Source organism: Pongo pygmaeus, chromosome 6 (genome assembly GCF_028885625.2).
Source record: "Pongo pygmaeus isolate AG05252 chromosome 6, NHGRI_mPonPyg2-v2.0_pri, whole genome shotgun sequence".
Lineage (NCBI taxonomy): Eukaryota > Metazoa > Chordata > Mammalia > Primates > Hominidae > Pongo > Pongo pygmaeus.
In genome coordinates this window covers 46,454,357-46,470,845 of record NC_072379.2, presented here as the reverse complement: position 1 = coordinate 46,470,845, position 16,489 = coordinate 46,454,357, and the positions used below count along the sequence as shown (strand labels likewise).

The window sequence follows — 16,489 nt, the reverse complement described above, 5'->3', positions numbered from 1 at the left end:
CTATAGAATACCAAGCAAGATACATGACAAAGGTTTCAAACTTGGAATACATCAAAGTAAAATTTCAGAATTTTAGATTTTATTGGAACTTTAGATGTATTTATATTGAGAAAATAACAAAACAAGATTGTCTACAAAAGAAAGAATCAGACTGGCATCCAACTCCTCACCAATTAACATTACATGCAAAAAAGATTCTGCAATGTCTAAGAGAAAATAATTTTGGCTGGGTACAGTGGCTCACACCTGTAATCCCAGCACTTTGGGAGGCTGAGGTGGGTGGATCACTTGAGGTCAGGAGTTCAAGTCCAGCCTGGCCAACATGATGAAACCCCGTCTCTACTAAAAATACAAAAATTAGCCAGGCGTGGTGTGGGCACCTGTAATCCCAGCTACTCGGGAGGCTGAGGCAGGAGAATCGCTTGAACCTGAGAGATGGAGGCTGCAGTGAGCTGAAATGGCGCCACTGCACTCCAGCCTGAGTGAGACTCTGTCTCTAGCAACAATAATAATAATTTTGACCTTAGATTACCATACTAAGTGTGTTAAGGTATGGTTTAGTTTGAAGAAATTATATAGATAGCTTTTCTCTAAGCGTTCCCTTGGCCTTCTTGCTTTGACTAACACCTGGCTCTTCCCTGAGGACACTGATTGCCCTGTAGCTTTCTCCAGTGATGACTGTTTTCTCTCCTGTGTACCACTGGGTTTGGAGTCTAGCTGGAGGTTCTTATTTCACAGATAGATAAATAAATAGGAGAGAGAAGCCGGTTGGCATGTAAGAGGTTTTCTCGCTCTAGGGAGATTCTTCAAGCAATCACTATGTCAACAGACACAGATGTTTCCTTTTCTTCATACGATGAAGATCAGGGATCCAAACTTACTCAAAAAGCTAAAGAGGCACAATTCACCCCCATTGGAATGGTAGGTTTTGTGGCAATTGTTGCATATGGATTACACAAATTGAAGAGCAGGGGAAATACTAAAATGTTCCATCATCTGATCCACATGCGTGTGGAAGCCCAAGGCTTTGTTGTAGGAGCAATGGCTGTTGTTGGTATGGGCTATTCCATGTATCGGGAATTCTAAGCAAAACCTGAGCCTTAGAAGAAGAGATGCTGTCTTGATCATGTTGGAGGAGCTTGCTTTAGTTAGACATCTCATTATTGAAGTTACATATTAATGTTGAAAATTAACTATTTGAGTGGGTTAAGATGGTAACACGTCATTTTGAATATTGGCTTCCTTTCTTGCAGGCTTGATTTGCCTGGTGATTGAATTACTAGTGAATAGTTTACTAACTAGGTCATTAAAGGAAGTAGAGTTAACATAAAAGATACATGTCACCTAAATATACTTCATAGTGTTGAAATGTCCACCTTCTTAAACTGTTAAGATGAAATTAGTTCTAAAGAAGATAGTAGGCCAACCCTGAAGTACTCCCAGTTTGCTGCAGAATCTCACGTTTTGAATGTTATATAAGAATCCTATTTGCCCAGTTAATTTAACTTTTTTCTGCCTGTCTTGTGGACTGGCTGGCTCTTTCAGAACTCTGTCCAAAAAGTGCATGGAATATAACTTGTAAAGCCTCCCACAACTGACAGTATCTATGTGTGTGTGTTTAAACCCAACCTTGAAAGCTTACAATAGAGCTGTATAGTAGTAGTATTAAAGAATCACAATTGTAAACACGAGAATAACTGATGGATTCTAGTTTAGTTCTTTTGTAATTGCAGAATTATATTTTTGCTGCTGTTAGAATAATTTTTAAATGTTATCTTGAAATAGAAATATGTATTTTGGTTGGGCACTGTGGCTCACACCTGAAATCCTAGCACTTTGGGAGGCCAAGGCGGGCGGATTACTCGAGCTCAGGAGTTTGAGACTGCCCTGGGCAACATGGTGAAACCCTATCTCTACGAAAAATACAAAAAATTAGTCAGGAGGCATAGTGGCAGGCACCTGTAGTCCCAGCTACTCAGGAGGCTGAGGCATGAAAATCGCTTGAGCCCGAAAAGTGGAGGTTGCGGTGAGCCAAGACTTGCCACTGCACTCCACCCTGGGTGACAGAATGAGACTGTCTCCAAAAGAAAAAAAAAAAGGAAAGGAAGAGGTATGTATTTTAAGAACTCATGCAAAAATAAATGAACACTATTAAAATGTGTGTGTTGCTTATTTTCTCCATAAAAACTGTAAACAATGGAATTGATTAATGACTTATGAGCAAACTGGTTTGGCCAGAAAGTATACAGAATTTTTTTGTTTGTTTTTTTAGTTTCAGTGTGTCTCCCAGGTTGGAGTGTAGTGGCACGATCTCGGCTCAATGCAACCTCCACCTCCCGGGTTCAAGTGAGTCTCCTACCTCAGCCTTCCCAGTAGCTGGGATCAGAAGTGTCCGGCACCATGCCTGGCTAATTTTTGTGTTTTTAGTAGAGGTGGGGTTTCGCCATGTTGGCCTGGCTGGTCTCAAATTCCTGACCTCAGGTGATCCGCCTGCCTTGGCCTCCCGAAGTGCTGGGATTATAGGTGTGAGTCACCGTGCCCGGCACACAAACTTTTATGTACTACAGAATGCTATTATACTTGTGAAATTCTTTTGTCTAACCTGAATTTACATTCCATGATGATAACATGGTATACGTATTGTTATGAAAGTGACCATGTCCATAAATAGGAGAAATCCCATAACTCCTACTACATCAGTTCTGCCTTTTGCAACCATTTCCATTTCACTAACTTCTGTCCTGCTGCTATGAAAAAACTATCTGGACTCCTAGAAAATCCCTGCTTGCCAAACAAAGAACACATCAGCTCACCACTCTCTCCTGCCTCATTTTTTTCCCCATATAAGGTCCATGGGGGCCACAGTTTTGTTTGTTTGTTTTGATTTTCTCTGCTCCTAGCATCAAGTACTGTGCCTGGCACACTATACAAGCTTAGTCTTTAATGAACAAATACAAATTAAATCTGTATATGGGCTGAATGTGGTGGTTCATGCCCGTAATTCCAGCACTTTGGGAGGTCAAGGCAGGCCTATCACTTGAGGCTGCCAATTTTGAGACCAGCCTGGCCAACGTGGTGAAATCCCATCTCAAAAAAAGAAAAAAAAAGGCTGGCACGGTGGCTCACGCTCGTAATCCCAGCATTTTGGGAGGCCGAGGTGAGTGGATCACCTGAGGTCAGGGGTTCAAGACCAGCCTGGCCAACATGGCGAAACCCCGTCTCTACTAAAAATACAAAAAAAAAAAAAAAAATTGCTGGCATGGTGGTGGGTGCCTGTAATCCCAACTACTCGGGAGGCTGAGGCATGAGAATCACTTGAACCTGGGAGGTGGAGGCTGCAATGAGCTGAGTTCGCACCACTGCATTCCAGTCTGGGTGAAAGAGCAAGACTCTATCTCAAAAAAAAGAAAAAAAGAAGTTCACTTTGCTGCCAGGATCGCGAGTTTTTGCTATTTCTTTCAATTAGGGGATGTTATACGTGTATGATTGCAACCAGTGACCACTGTATGTTTTCGTTTCTCTCCTTTCCTAAGGGAAGTTTCTTTCTTTGTCTTTTCTTTTTTTCCAATTGTGGTTACCATGGTTTTGTTTTTTGTTTTTTTGTTTTGAGATAGAGTCTCGCTCTGTTGCCCAGGCTGGAGTACAGTGGTGCAATCTCAGCTCACTGCAACCTCTGCCTCCTGGGTTCAAGCAATTCTCCTGCCTCAGCCTCCTGAGTAGCTGGGACTATAGGAGCGTGCCACCACACCCGGCTAATTTTTGTATTTTTAGTAGAGACGGGGTTTCACCATGTTGGCCAAACTGGTCTTGAACTCCTGACCTCGTGATCCTCCTGCCTCAGCCTCCCAAAGTGCTGGGATTACAGGCGTGAGCCACTGTGCCCGGCCACCATGTTTTCTTTCTACCATTGCATGTTGACTGAGCTGGAGTCAGTTAAGTGTAATTTGGGAATCACTTGCCATGAGAAGTTGTATTATATCTAGACCTGAAAAGAAATACAAATCATCCATGGGTTTTTGACCCTCAATCGGAATGAATAATGAGACTTTCAGCTATCTCCCTGAGGAGGTGTGTTTTGTCATGTAGGTTAGATAGTTACATTAGCTCGGGTGTGACTATTTTTAAGAAAGTATATAGATGCTAAATGCAGTGTGGAATCCTGGATTGGATCTTGGAACAGAAAAAGATAATTATTGGAAAAAGCAATGAAAGACAAATGAAGTCTGTAATTTGTTTAGTATTCTTAGTTTTAACACATGTTCTATTGGTTATGTAAGATGTTAGCATCAGGGAAAGTTGTGTGAAGGCTATATGGGAACTCTGTACTATCTTTGCAACTTTTCTATAAATTTAACAGTCAACATATAATATAAAAACAAAACAAAACTACAAGGCTGGGCCTGGTGGCTCATGCCTGTAATCCCAGCACACTGGGAGGCCAAGGCAGAAGGATGGCTTGAACCCAGGAGTTTGAGACCAGTCTGAGCAACATAGTGAGATACTGTCTCTACAAAAAATAATACAGCAAAAAAATTAGCCAGGCATGGTGGTGCACGCCTATAGACCCAGCTACTCAGGAGGCTGAGATGGAAGGATCACTTGAGCCCAGGAGGTCAAGGCTGCAGTGAGCCATGATGGTGCCACTGCACTCCAGGCTGGGTGAGAGCAAGACCCTGTTTTCAAAATAAGAAGAAAAAAAGAAAACTACAAAAACAAAAACCAAAATAGTGTATGTATAGCAAAAGGTTTGTGTATGGAAACTGGGCTGCCAGGACATAGAATGTCTTTTCTGGCCAGGCGTGGTGGCTCACGCCTGTAATCCCAGCAGTTTGGGAGGCCAAGGCAGGGGGATCATGAGGTCGAGATCGAGACCATCCTGGCCAACATGGTGAAACCCCGTCTCTACTAAAAATGCAAAAATCACCTGGGCATGGTGATGTGCGCCTGTAGTCTCAGCTACAGCGGGGGCTGAGGCAGGAGAATCGCTTCAACCTGGGAGGCAGAGGTTGCAGTGAGCCAAGATCACGTCACTGCACTCTAGCCTGGCGACAGAGCAAGACTCTGTCTCAAAAAAAAAAAAAAAAAGAATGTCTTTTCTTACTGAGTATTCATTTTTTTTCTCAACAACATTCTATTTTCTACTGGGAAACTGCATTCCCTTATTCTCGGTCTTTGTGATTTAGAGGGACACTAATTCCACCTCTGCCTCTATGGATAGCAAGTGACCTAGACTTGACCCGCTGAGCAACATCACATCTTCTTGGTCACAGTTGCAGATTCAGGGATGGACATGTGATTTAATCAGAACAAATGAGGTGCAATTACAAGACTCTTGTGAAACTGTTAAGAAGCCTGCCAGGTTGAGGCTGCAGTGAGCTATGATTGTGCTACTGTACCCTAGCCTGAGCGACACAGTAAGACCCTGCTTGAAAAAAAAAAAAAAAAAAGCCAGAATCTCTCCTTTCCACTGGGGGGTTGATAAGAAGAGTTGTATTAATCTTATTGTCATCACAAGGTGAGAGGCTGCTGGAAAACGGGACCAAGACAGGAAAGAGCAGAAAAAAAGAGCACAGCCAAGGACTGACAGCATTACTTAAACTCCTTTACCCAGCCAGGCCCTGGACTTTTAAAATAAAGTATGTTTGTTCCATGAGGCCATTTAAGTTGGGTTTTCTGAATCTTACAACTTGACAGAATCCAGACTAAGACAAAAATCGCTAACTATAGTGAGGTAATGCAAAACCGTGAATTAGTATGAAACCATCAAAAAAATGTATTTGTTAGTGCATATAAAAATCTTTGGAGGCAGGGTGCAGTGGCTCATGCTTGTAATCCTAGCACTTTGGGAGGCTGAGGCAGGCGGATCACTTTATGTTGGGAGTTTGAGATGTGCCTAGGCAACATGGGGAAACCCCCGTCTCTACTAAAAATACAAAAATTAGCTGGGCATGGTCGTGCACACTTGTAATCCCAACTACTTGGGAGGCTGAGGCGGGAGGATCGTTTGATCCGAGAGGTAGAGGTTGCAGTGAGCCAAGATCCCACCACTGCACTCCAGCATGGGCGACAGAGCAAGACTCCATCTCAAAAAACAAACAACAACAACAACAAAAAAACAAAAAAACTTTGGAAAGACTAATCAGTTAACTGGATTGGGATTACAAGAGATTTTCACATTCTGCTCTACACATTTCTGAATTATTTGAATTTTTTAATAGGAGCATGTATTATTCATATTACCAGAAATAGCAAACATCAAGCTGAACTGCAGCTAAGGAGTGTCTGTGATAAAGAGAAAACTGTTTGATTATTAAACAAAAGACAATTGACTCCTCAGTTCTTTTAATTTGCCTTGTTCAATTAGTTACTTAACTTTATGAACCAAGTCATACACTGAGACCCTAAAGTTGTTTTTGTTTTGAATTAATGCCATATAGCTGAACGTGACAAACACTTTACTCATGGCAGTATACAGAAATTTTCAGGGAAGATTAAAAGGCATGAAAACAGCCGGTTGTGGTGGCTCACGCCTGTAATCCCAGCACTTTGGGAGGCCAATGCGGGCGGATCACTTGAGGTCAAGAGTTTGAGACCAGCCTGGCCAATATAGAGAAACCCCGTCTCTACTAAAAGTACAAAAATAAGCCCAGTGTGGTGGCGGGTACCTGTAATCCCAGCTACTCGGGAGGCTAAGACAGGAGAATCGCTTGAACCCTGGAGGCAGAGGTTGCAGTGAACCTAGATCGCACCACTGCACTCCAGCCTGGGTGACAAGAGTGAGACTGTCTCAAAAAAAAAATAAAAAAATAAATAAGACATGAAAACTTGACTCTTGATAGACAATTCTAGTAATATACAAACTGTTTTTACTTTGTTTCCCTACAGTCTTGAATTTGTTGTCCAACTCATTTTCTGGTTACGAATTTAAAATTACAGCATAGTGCCAATGTCTGAGATGTAATCTGTTATTGGTTTAAATTCAGGATTCATAATATAATATGGAGTCTGCTCACATATTCCATGGGCTCATGTAGTGATGTTAATTATGTTTCAGAAAAAAAGCATCATGGTCATCCATTCTCAACAGACACTGTTGAATTACAAAACTAGTCCTAATATGTAGAATGTCAGTCAACAATGAGAATTCCTTTATATCTACACATTATGAGAATATTTAGGTAAGTTACTTAATAAATCCTGATCCCAACTTAAAAAGCAACTTTTGCTGAGGCGGATGGATTGATTGAGTTCAGGAGTTTGACACCAGCCTGGACAACATAGGGAAACCCTGTCTCTATGAAAAAAAAAAAAAAAAAAAAAAAGCAAAAACCTAAAAACCATCACCAACTAAAACCTAGTCAGGCATGATGGTGCACGACTGTGGTCCCAGCTACTCTGGAGAGTGAGGTAGGAGGATTTCTTGGACCGGGGAGGTCAAGGCTATACTGAACTATGTGCTTGCGCCACTGCACTCCAGCCTGGGTGACAGAGCAAGACCATCTCAAAAAATATATAGAATAATAACTTTTCCACCCCAGAAAGATACTGGTCCAACAAGTTTATTAAAAAAATAAAATAAAATGGCCGGGCGCGGTAGCTCACGCCTGTAATCTCAGCACTTTGGGAGGCCAAGGCGGGTGGATCACGAGGTCAGGAGATTGAGATCACCCTGGCCAACATGGTGAAACCCTGTCTGTACTAAAAATACAAAAAAAAAAAAAAAATTAGCTGGGCATGGTGGCCCTTGCCTGTAATCCCAGCTACTCAGGAGGCTTGAGGCAGGAGAATCGCTTGAACCAGGGAGTCGGAGGTTGCAGTGAGCCGAGATTGTGCCACCACACTGTAGCCTGGTGACAGAGTGAGACTCCGTCCCAAAACAGAAAAAACAAACAAACAAAAAACATTGGGCTGAGCACAGTAGCTCACGCCTGTAATCCCAGCACTCTCAGGGCCTGAGATGGGAGAATTGCTTGAGGCCAGGAGTTCGAGACCAGCCTGGGCAACATAACGAGATCCTGTCTCTATAAACAAAATTTTTAAAAAATCAGCCAGGTGTGGTGACATGCACCTGTAGTTCCAGCTACTATGGAGTCTGAGGGAGGACTGCTTGAGCCCAGGAGTTTGAGGCTGCAGTGAACTATGATGACACACACTACTCAACCGCTGCCGGGGTGACAGAATGAGCCTGTCTCTAAAAAAAATAAAATAGGCTGGGCACCGTGGCTCATGCCTGTAATCCCAGCACTTTGGGAAGTCGAGGCTGGTCAGGGGGAACACCTGAGGTCGGGAGTTTGAGACCAGCCTGACCAACATGGAGAAACCCCATCTGTACTAATACAAAAAAATTAGCCGTGCATGGTGGCGCATGCCTGTAATCCCAGCTACTCCAGAGGCTGAGGCAGGAGAATCGCTGGAACCCCAAGAAGCAGAGGTTGCGGTGAGCCGAGATCACGCCATTGCACTCGACTGGACAACAAGAGTGAAACTCTGTCTCAAAATAAATAAATAAATAAAATTAAAATAAATAAATAAATAAAAAACGTGTGCACAATTCTGTTAATCATTTACAACAAAGATCATAAACTGGTGACCTGGGGTTGGGATTCAGCTGATATGTGGTTTTGACGTACATTGTTTAAACAGTAACAAAAAATTAGTTTCAAATTGGGAGATTTTGAGTAAAAAAGCCCAAGTTTTGGGGAGTCTTTTGAAAAACTGAAAAATCTGGTGACACTACACTTTTACATTGGGTTTTAATTTTACTTTATTTTTGTGAGGCAGTCTCACTCTGTCACCCAAGCAGGAGTACAGTGGCTTGATCTTGGCTCACTGCAGCTTCAACCTCCCAGGCTCAAACAATCTTCCTGCCTCAGCCTCCCAAGTAGCTGGGACTAACGCGTGCACCACCACACCTGGCTGATTTTTGTATTTTTTGTAGAGATGAGGTCTCACTTTGTTGCCCAGGTTGGTCCTGAGCTTCTGGGCTCAAGCAGTCTGCTCGCCTTGACCTCCCAAGTGCTGGAATTAACAGGTGTGAGCCACCACACTTGGTCTACAAGCTCTGACTTGTAAGTAGAAGCTAAATAATGGCAACACGTGAACATAGAGTGTGGAATAATAGATACTAGAGAGTAGGAAGGGTGGGAGGGTGCTGAAGAATAAGAAATTACTTAGTGGATACGATGTACATTATTCAGGTGATGCTTATGCTAAAAGCCTAGACTTCACCACTACATAATATGTCCATGTAATAAAATTGCTCTTGTGGCCCTTAAATTTATACCAAAAAAAAAAAATTAAAAAGTCATAGCCAAACCCAAGTTCACACAGGTTTTTTCCTGCTGTCTTCTTTTATAGCTCTGTGTTTTATATTTAGGTCTATGATCCATTTGATGGTTTCTGTGAAAGGTGTAAGATGTGTCTTGATTCACTTTTTGCATATGGATGTCCAGTAGTTCCAGCAGTATTTGTTGAAAAGACTGTCCTTTCTCCATTGAATTGCCTTTGCTCCTTGATCAAAAATCAATTGATCTTTGACTAAGATCAATTTGTATTTGTGTGAGTCACACAAGTGTATTTGTGTGGGTCTATTTCTGGTCTCTTTATTTTGTTCCATCGATCTAGTTGTCTATTCTTTTGCCAATACCACATTGTCTTAGTTACTGTAGCTTTATAATAAATATTGAAGTCTGGTAGTGTCGGTCCCCCAACTCTGTACTCAATCAATACTGTGTTGCCTATTCTGAGTCCTTTACCTTTACAATTAAACTTTAGAATCAATTTGTCTATACCCACACAATAACTTGCTGGGATTTTGACTGGGACTGCGTTGAGTCTACAAATCCAGTTGAGAAGAACTTACATCTTGACAATATTGAATCTTCCTACCCATGTGCATGAAATACATTAAATTTCTTAATATTTTCTTTCTTTCACCAGTTCTGTAGTTTTCCTTATATAAGTCTTATACATATTTTCTTAGATTTATCCTTAAGCATTTCTTATTTTTTGGTGCCAAGGTAAATGGTATTAGGTTAATTTCAAATTCCAATTGTTTATTACTGGTATGTAGGAAAGCAATTTATTATTGTGTATTAGCCTTGTATCCTGCGACCTTGCTGTAATCACTTATTAGTTCCAGAAGTTTTTCCGTTTTCAATTCTCTGATTTTCTGCATAATCATGTCATTTTTGAGGAACAGTTTTATTTCTTCCTTCCCAATTTCTATACTCTTTATTTCCTTGTCTTATAGCGAGCATCTCAGTACAATATTGATAGGAGTGGTGACAGGACATCCTGACCTTTTTCCTGATCTTAGTGGGAAGAATCTAATTTCTTACCATTAAGTATGATGTTAGTTGTAGAATTTTGTAAATTAAAAAAAAAAAAAAATCAAGTTGAGAAAGTTCCCTCCTGTTCCTAGCTTGCTGACAGTTTTTGTCATGAATGGGTATTGAATTTTGTCAAGTGCTTTTTTGTGGGTAGGCACCATGGCTCACACCCGTAACATCAGCACTTTGGGAAGCTGAAGTGGGAGGATCACTTGAGTCCAGGAGTTCAAGACAAGCCTGGGTGACATGGCCAAGTCCCATCTCTATAAAAAATACTAAAATTACCCAGGCGTGGTGATGTGCAACTATAGTCTCAGTTGCTCTGGAGGCTGAGGTGGGAGGATTGCCTTGAGCCCTGGAGGTGGAGATTGCAGTGAGCCAAAATCATGTCACTGCACTCCAGCCTGGGCAACAGAGTGAGACTCTGTCTCAAATTTTCTTTAAAAAAAGCTTTTTCTGGCCAGGCGCGGTGGCTCACGCCTGTAATCCCAGGGCTTTGGGAGGCTGAGGCGGGCGGATCACGAGGTCAGGAGATCGAGACCATCCTGGCTAACACAGTGAAACCCCCTCTCTACTAAAAATACAAAAAAATTAGCCGGGTGTGGTGGCGGGCACCTGTAGTCCCAGCTGCCCGGGAGGCTGAGGCAGGAGAATGGCGTGAACCCGGGAGGCAGAGCTTGCAGTGAGCCAAGACCGTGCCACTGCACTCCAACCTGGGCAACAGAGCGAGACTCTGTCTCAAAAAAAAAAAATAAAAAATAAAAATAAAAAATAAAAAATAAAAATAAAAAAAGCTTTTTCACCATCTATTCATACGATAATGAGATTTTTCTTTTTTCGTCTATTGATGTGATGGATTACTTTGATTTTTGGATGCTAAACCTTAAATATCTAGAATAAATACCACTTGGTCATGGTATATAATTATTTTTATCATACTTTATTTTTGAGACAGGGCCTTGCTCTGTCCTCAGGGTGGAGTGCAGTGGCGTGAACACTGCTCATTGCAGCCTTGACCTCCTGGGCTCAAGCTATCCTTCTGCCTCAGCCTCCCATGTGGTCCTATCCAGCTGGGACCACAGGCGTGGACCACCATGCCTAGTTAATTTTTCGATTTTTTTGGTAGAGACAAGGTCTCACCTTGTTGCCCAGGCTGGTCTCCATCTCCTGGGCTCAACTGATTCTCCTACCTGGGCTTCCCAAAGTGCTGGGATTATAGCTGTGAGCCACTGTACCTGGCCAATATAATTCTTTTTATTTATTGCTGGATTCTATTTGGTAACACTTTATTGAGAACTTTTGCATCTATCGTCATGAGATATTGGTATGTATTTTTCCTTTCTTGTAATGTTTTTGTCTGACTTTGGTATTAGGGTGATGCTGGCATCACAGTATGAGTTAGGAGGTCAGAGTAAATTTTTTATTATAAAATATTTCAAAGAAGAGAAAATAAATATACGTGTATTCCATGGTGAGGTTTAATAAATTTTAACATTTTCCAAATTTGGTCGACTTGAAATACATACCCACTCATACATCCAAGTCCATCTGAAGCTTGTATCTCCCCAAACCCACCCCAAAATAATTACTATATCTAAAGCATTTGTTACCTTCATTTGTATTTACACTATGACCTTATATTTACCATTTATAGAGAGTACAGCATATTGTTTTGCAGACTTTCAAATTTGACGTAAAGAATATCACATAAATTTTGCTTTGGCTTTTGTTTGCACACAATTTTAGATTTATTCATGTTGTATCAAATGGCTCTAATTTAATCAACTATCTTGTTATACTGTGCAAATATGCAACTTATTTATCCTTTCTCCTATAGTCATTTAGATTGTTGCCAATCTTTTAACTGTAAAACTTTTTTTCTTTTTTGAGACAGGATCTCCCTGTGTTGCCCAGGCTGGAGTGCAGTGGTGAGATCTTGGCTCACTGCAACTTTCACTTCCTGGGCTCAAGCAATTCTCCTGCCTCAGCCTCCCAAGTAGCTGGGATACAGGCACATGCCACCATGCCTGTCTAATTTTTGTATTTTTAGTAGAGACGGGGTTTCACCATGTTGGGCAGGCTGGTCTCAAACTCCTGACCTCATGATCTGCCCGCCTCGGCCTCCCAAAGTGCTGGGATTACAGGTGTGAGCCACCGCGCCCAGCCTCAATTATGGTTTTTAATGAATTTGAACAAATATAAATATCTGCGAAGAGTCAGCCCTAATTAAATAAAGCCGATTTTCTTTTTTTTTATTTTTATTTTGAGACGGAGTCTCGCTCTGTCACCCAGGCTGGAGTGCAGTGGCGTGATCTTGACTCACTGCAACCTCTGCCTCCCGGGTTTATGCCATTCTCCTGCCTCAGCCTCCCGACTAGCTGGGACTACAGGCGCCTGCCACCATGCCCGTCTATTTTTTTTTTATTTTTAGTAGAGATGGGGTTTCACTGTGTTAGCCAGGATGGGTTAAAGCCAATTTTCAAATGTATTGTCCTACGCTACTTTTTGGAGACATTTACTTCTATATACCTACTTATATCTAAGTATATGTTCTGCTTTTAAGAGTACTGTAGGCCGGCAACGGTGGCTTACACCTGTAATCTCAGCACTTTGGGAGGCTGAGGTGGGCAGATCATGAGGTCAGGAGTTCGAGAACAGCCTTGCCAACATGGTGAAACCCCATCTCTACCAAATATAAAAAATTAGCCAGGTGTGGTGGTGCATGCCTGTTGTCCCAGTTACTCGGGAGGCTGAGGCAGGAGAATTGCTTGAACCTGGGAGGTGGAGGTTGCAGTGAGGCGAGATCACGCCACTGCACTGCAGCCTGGGCGACAGGGCAAGACTCTGTCTCAAAAAACAAACAAAAAACAGTATTGTATCTGAGCTGGGTGTAGTGTCACACACTTGTAATCCCAGCTACTTGGAAGGCTGAGGCAGAAGTTGGAGACCAGCCTGGGCAACACAGCAGGATCGGTCTCAAAAAAAAAAAAAAGTATGGTATTTTATCAAACTAAGACATGTATTTAACATCTCTGAAATTAAGATGTATCTTATAATCAATGACATGTCACAGCTTAACTAGCAGTATTTTTACTAAGTGGCATATAAAGTAACAGTGAATCTGAAAGCATCTTAAATTAGATGATAAATTATGGAAATTATGAGCAAAATAAGAGGTAATTCAGGCTGGGTGCACTGGCTCACCCATGTAAGCCCAGCACTTTGGGAGGCTGAGGTGAGCTGTTCGAAACCAGCCTGGCCAACATGGCGAAACTCCATCTCTACTAAAAATACAAAAATTAGCCAGGTGTGGTGGCTTACACCTGTAATCCCATCTACTCAGGAGGCTAAGGCAGGAGAACTGCTTGAACCCAGGAGGCGGAGGTTGCAGTGAGCCAAGATCACACCACTGCACTCCAGCCTGGGCAACACAGCAAGACTCTTGTCACCAAAAAAAAAAAAAAAAAGTCATTAGGAAGTTCAGGGCTTATATAAGGTGTACAGATGACTACTATGTATTTTATTTTTCCAGACTAGTCAAGTGCAGCAGTGAGAAGCGGGGGGAAGAATAGAACAAGGAGTTCGATCTGTAACTGATTATGAACAATCAATTAAGATAACTCACTACCTTCCGACCAGCCGATTATGTGTCTTATTTACAGTAAAAACTACAACATATTTCTGTTAACTTAAACCTAAGTATATGGTAGGAATGAATGAAACTGAGAAATGGTTGAGTGACAATAGCAGGAGACTTTGGCCTACGTAAAACAATTAATATGGAATTTATAGAGCCTAATAATAAATGTACTGGCAAGGGTTAATGAAAATGTTTCTCTTAAGAATCTGAAAATGTTTCAGAAAATATAAATTCATGAACTTACTTCTAACATATGTTTTTAACTTGAAGATGTAATGTTAGTATGTCAGAAGTAAACATGAAACTTTTAACTTCCTCCTCCTTGAAATCATGCAAACTATGCTACTGAGACAGGAATTGAGATATCTTCATCAGGCTCTTTATAATTATCAAGAATGGTGGAGGGCCGGGCGTGGTGGCTCACGCCTGTAATCCCAGCACTTTGGGAGGCTGAGGCCGGGCAGATCATGAGGTCAGGAGATTGAGACCATCCTGGCTAACACGGTGAAACCCTGTCTCTACTAAAAATACAAAAAATTAGCTGGGTGTGGTGGCACATGCCTGTAGTCCCAGCTACTCGGGAGGCTGAGGCAGGAGAATTGCTTGAACTTGGGAGGCGGAGGTTGTAGTGAGCTGAGATCGTGCCACTGCACTCCAGCATGGGTGACAGAACAAGACTTCGTCTCAAAAAAAACAAAAAAAGAATGGTGGAAATACAGAGTTTGCTTCACAGGAGATTCACCAAAACTAATCATGCTTTTTTACTAATCTTGAATATTTTAATTATTAGGTAGATGAGGCAAAGAGCCTTACCATTTGCTTTTTGCCTGAAAATAAGGTATCTTTTCCTCATGTTAAACTCATGCTCTTTGCTTTCCTTTCACACAATGCACCCACAGAAGAAATGATTTTTTGAATAGTCCAGAAACAAAAAGGCAAGGTCACTGAACACTTTCATCATTATTTCCCAACTTGATAATACATCTGAATTCTGAACATCTCCACACGGGCCAATATAACTTTTTTTTTTTTTTTTTGAGATGAAGTCTCACTCACTCTGTCACCCAGGCTGGAGTGCAGTGGCACTATCTCGGCTCACTGCAACCTCTGCCTCCTGGGTTCAAGTGATTCTTCTGCCTCCCCAGTAGCTGGTATTACAGGTGTGCACCACCATGCCCAGCTTATTTTTGTATTTTTAGTAGAGATGAGGCTTTACCATATTGGCCAGGCTGGTCTCGAACTCCGAACCTCAAGTGATCTGCCCACCTGGGCTCCCAAAGTGCTGGGATTACAGGTGTGAGCCATGGTGCCTGGCCTATAACTCATTTTTAACACCACACTTTACCCACAATGAAAATACATTAACTTCCATCATATTCTCTTAATTATGGCAGTCAGAAGTTGGCTAAGGGGCCAAGCGTGGTGGCTCGCACCTGTAATTTCAGCACTTTGGGAGGCTAAGGCTGGAGGACCCCTTAAGCCTAAGACTTAGAGACCAGCCTGGGTAATAAAGGGAGGCCCCTATAGGGAGACCCCCTAACTCTTTGAAAAAAAAAAAAGTCTGTTAATGTTCAAAGGGAAGGGACGTAACTCCACATCTTGATAAGGGTAGGGGCAAGGTTCTAGAAGGGTATGAGACTTTAAATATTGTTGGCGTCATTTCTGGAAAACACAACTTGCCATAGGTTTCTTTTGTAAAATGGGAGAACAGTGATTACCAAAAGGCAGCAGGGAAAAAGAACTGGCATGATCCCTTGATCATGGATATGTTTTTATGTACGTCAATTTTAATAAAGAATTTACATGGTCACTGGAATCTGAATTTGCATTCCCTTAAAGCTATTTATGCCTGCATATCCCTTAGAAAGTTTAATATTCCCAGGAGTATGTGGACCCTTGTTTGAAGACTCTACTATAGACTACACTTCCATCTTTTATGCATATGAATTTTTAAGATGTATACTTAATTGTAAGTTTTTCTAAAAAGTTATTTAGCATTTTTATGAAGGTAAAATGTGTATCCTAGAACATTAAAAAACAATCCCTTTCATTTTAAAGAATAATCAATTCCTTTTACTCAGCTAAATAAAAATAGAGTAACGGTAACAAACCAAATGACCAATGCCGCAAGAATTCAGATAACTGAATACACTACTTACAGTGTATGCATCTTTCCTGAGGACAAACATTTTTCTTAAAAAACTCAGGCCAGGCCTCTAGAAGTAGATGTTGGGAAGCGTTAGCAAGAAATTTTACCTTTGTTTTATGTTATACTTATAGTGAAATAAAATGTACGTAGACCATTAGAAGAGTTACAGTTTGAATGTCTTCCACATATGATATAAATACACTGGCAAAAAATCCTAACTTCTGTTTTCATCTTTACTAATAACCCAATGATCTAAGAGATGCTTCAGTAAATTATCTCCAAATGTCATTTCCTAAAGACAACCTTTCTTACCTATAAAGTTCAATAAAGTATTTAAAAAAGTATTCCCTTTGCTTTAATTTCCATTAT

At 41.3% G+C, this 16,489-nt stretch overlaps 1 protein-coding gene across 1 annotated transcript; it reads left to right on the top strand.

Moving 5' to 3' along the window:
- The first annotated feature begins 724 nt into the window (after positions 1 to 724).
- Positions 725 to 1,144, top strand: LOC129041712 (HIG1 domain family member 1A, mitochondrial-like). The gene has a single exon (XM_054497221.2). The coding sequence runs from the start codon at positions 820 to 822 to the stop codon at positions 1,084 to 1,086; it is 267 nt and encodes an 88-aa protein (XP_054353196.1). The 5' UTR covers positions 725 to 819; the 3' UTR covers positions 1,087 to 1,144.
- Positions 1,145 to 16,489: the final 15,345 nt, after the last annotated feature.

What these genes read in the sequence shown, in the direction of transcription:
- LOC129041712 (XM_054497221.2), top strand. Translation starts at nt 820, where the DNA reads ATGTCAACAGACACAGATGTTTCCTTTTCTTCATACGATGAAGATCAG.